The sequence below is a fragment of the Arvicola amphibius genome, chromosome 2 (genome assembly GCF_903992535.2).
Source record: "Arvicola amphibius chromosome 2, mArvAmp1.2, whole genome shotgun sequence".
Taxonomy (NCBI): domain Eukaryota; kingdom Metazoa; phylum Chordata; class Mammalia; order Rodentia; family Cricetidae; genus Arvicola; species Arvicola amphibius.
In genome coordinates this window covers 122,037,906-122,039,071 of record NC_052048.2, presented here as the reverse complement: position 1 = coordinate 122,039,071, position 1,166 = coordinate 122,037,906, and the positions used below count along the sequence as shown (strand labels likewise).

General features: G+C 42.1%; 1 protein-coding gene across 1 annotated transcript; it reads left to right on the top strand.

The window, feature by feature from the left end:
- The first annotated feature begins 219 nt into the window (after nucleotides 1–219).
- On the top strand, nucleotides 220–654 carry LOC119808221 (microtubule-associated proteins 1A/1B light chain 3B-like). Its single transcript, XM_038320637.1, has one exon. The coding sequence runs from the start codon at nucleotides 220–222 to the stop codon at nucleotides 595–597; it is 378 nt and encodes a 125-aa protein (XP_038176565.1). The 3' UTR covers nucleotides 598–654.
- The last annotated feature ends 512 nt before the right edge of the window (nucleotides 655–1,166 follow it).

Genomic DNA, 1,166 nt, shown 5'->3' with positions numbered 1-1,166 from the left:
CCAGATCTGTCTAATGGAATTTGATGACTTAGGTACTGTTAATTTATTACTTCACCTATGACATTTAATAAAGTTGCCCTCTAAAATACACACAGGTGTGTCTCTTTAACAGGTTTCATAGTGCAGGATGAACAGGTTTCAAATGTGTCCTAAAAACAACAGCCTTAAAGGGAAGTGGCCGTCGCGGGAGCTTGAGCCTCCGATCCGGACTCCCGAGCCATGCCGTCAGAGAAGACCTTCAAGCAGTGCCGCAGCTTCGAACAAAGAGTGGTAGATGTCCAGCTCATCCGGGAGCAGCACCCCACCAAGATCCCGGTGATAATAGAGCAATATGAGGGTGAGAAGCAACTGCCCGTCCTGGACAAAACCAAATTCCTTGTACCCGATCACGTGAACATGAGCGAGCTCATCAAGATAATTAGAAGGCACTTACAGCTCAATGCCAATCAAGCTTTCTTCTTCCTGGTGAACAGGCAAAGCATGGTGAGCGTGTCCACGCCCATCTCTGAAGTATACGAGAGCGAGAAAGATGAAGACGGCTTTCTGTACATGGTGTATGCCTCCCAGGAGACATTTGGAACAGCACTGGCTGTGTAAGACCAGAACTATGCCTAATGTTTGTTAAGCCCTTACCAAGGAAAAAAGGGACGTTACCACAAAAAAACCTCATAGCTGAGTTCAAGTAGCTTGGGAACAAAGAGGCAAACTCAAATTCCAGATTTCTGAAAGTCTGAGGTGGGAGGGTCCCAAGTCAAAAGCAAATTTTGACCATTTATCAAGACTAAGTCTGAAGATAAATCAAATAACAATTGATTTTGATCCATCAGTTTCACAATTTAATGATTGCTATTGATTTATCTTCAGAGCAACTGTTATTATCTTCAGGATATTGTCTTCAGAACTTAGTCTGAAGATAAATCAATCATTATTAACTATAATCATCAGATTGTGCAATCCAACCTTGAACTTCCTCCTATCTGATGGAAACCTGATCAAAATCTCCCTAGAAACCCCTCCCCCACCCCAGTCCTGGTCACTATTCTCTACAAGATCAAGTTCTTTAGATTCCACATATAAAAGTATTTAAGTTATTTGCCATTGTGTGTCCAATTTACTTCACTTACTGCAATAGCCTTCAGATTCACCCCTGATGCTAAAAATTTCTT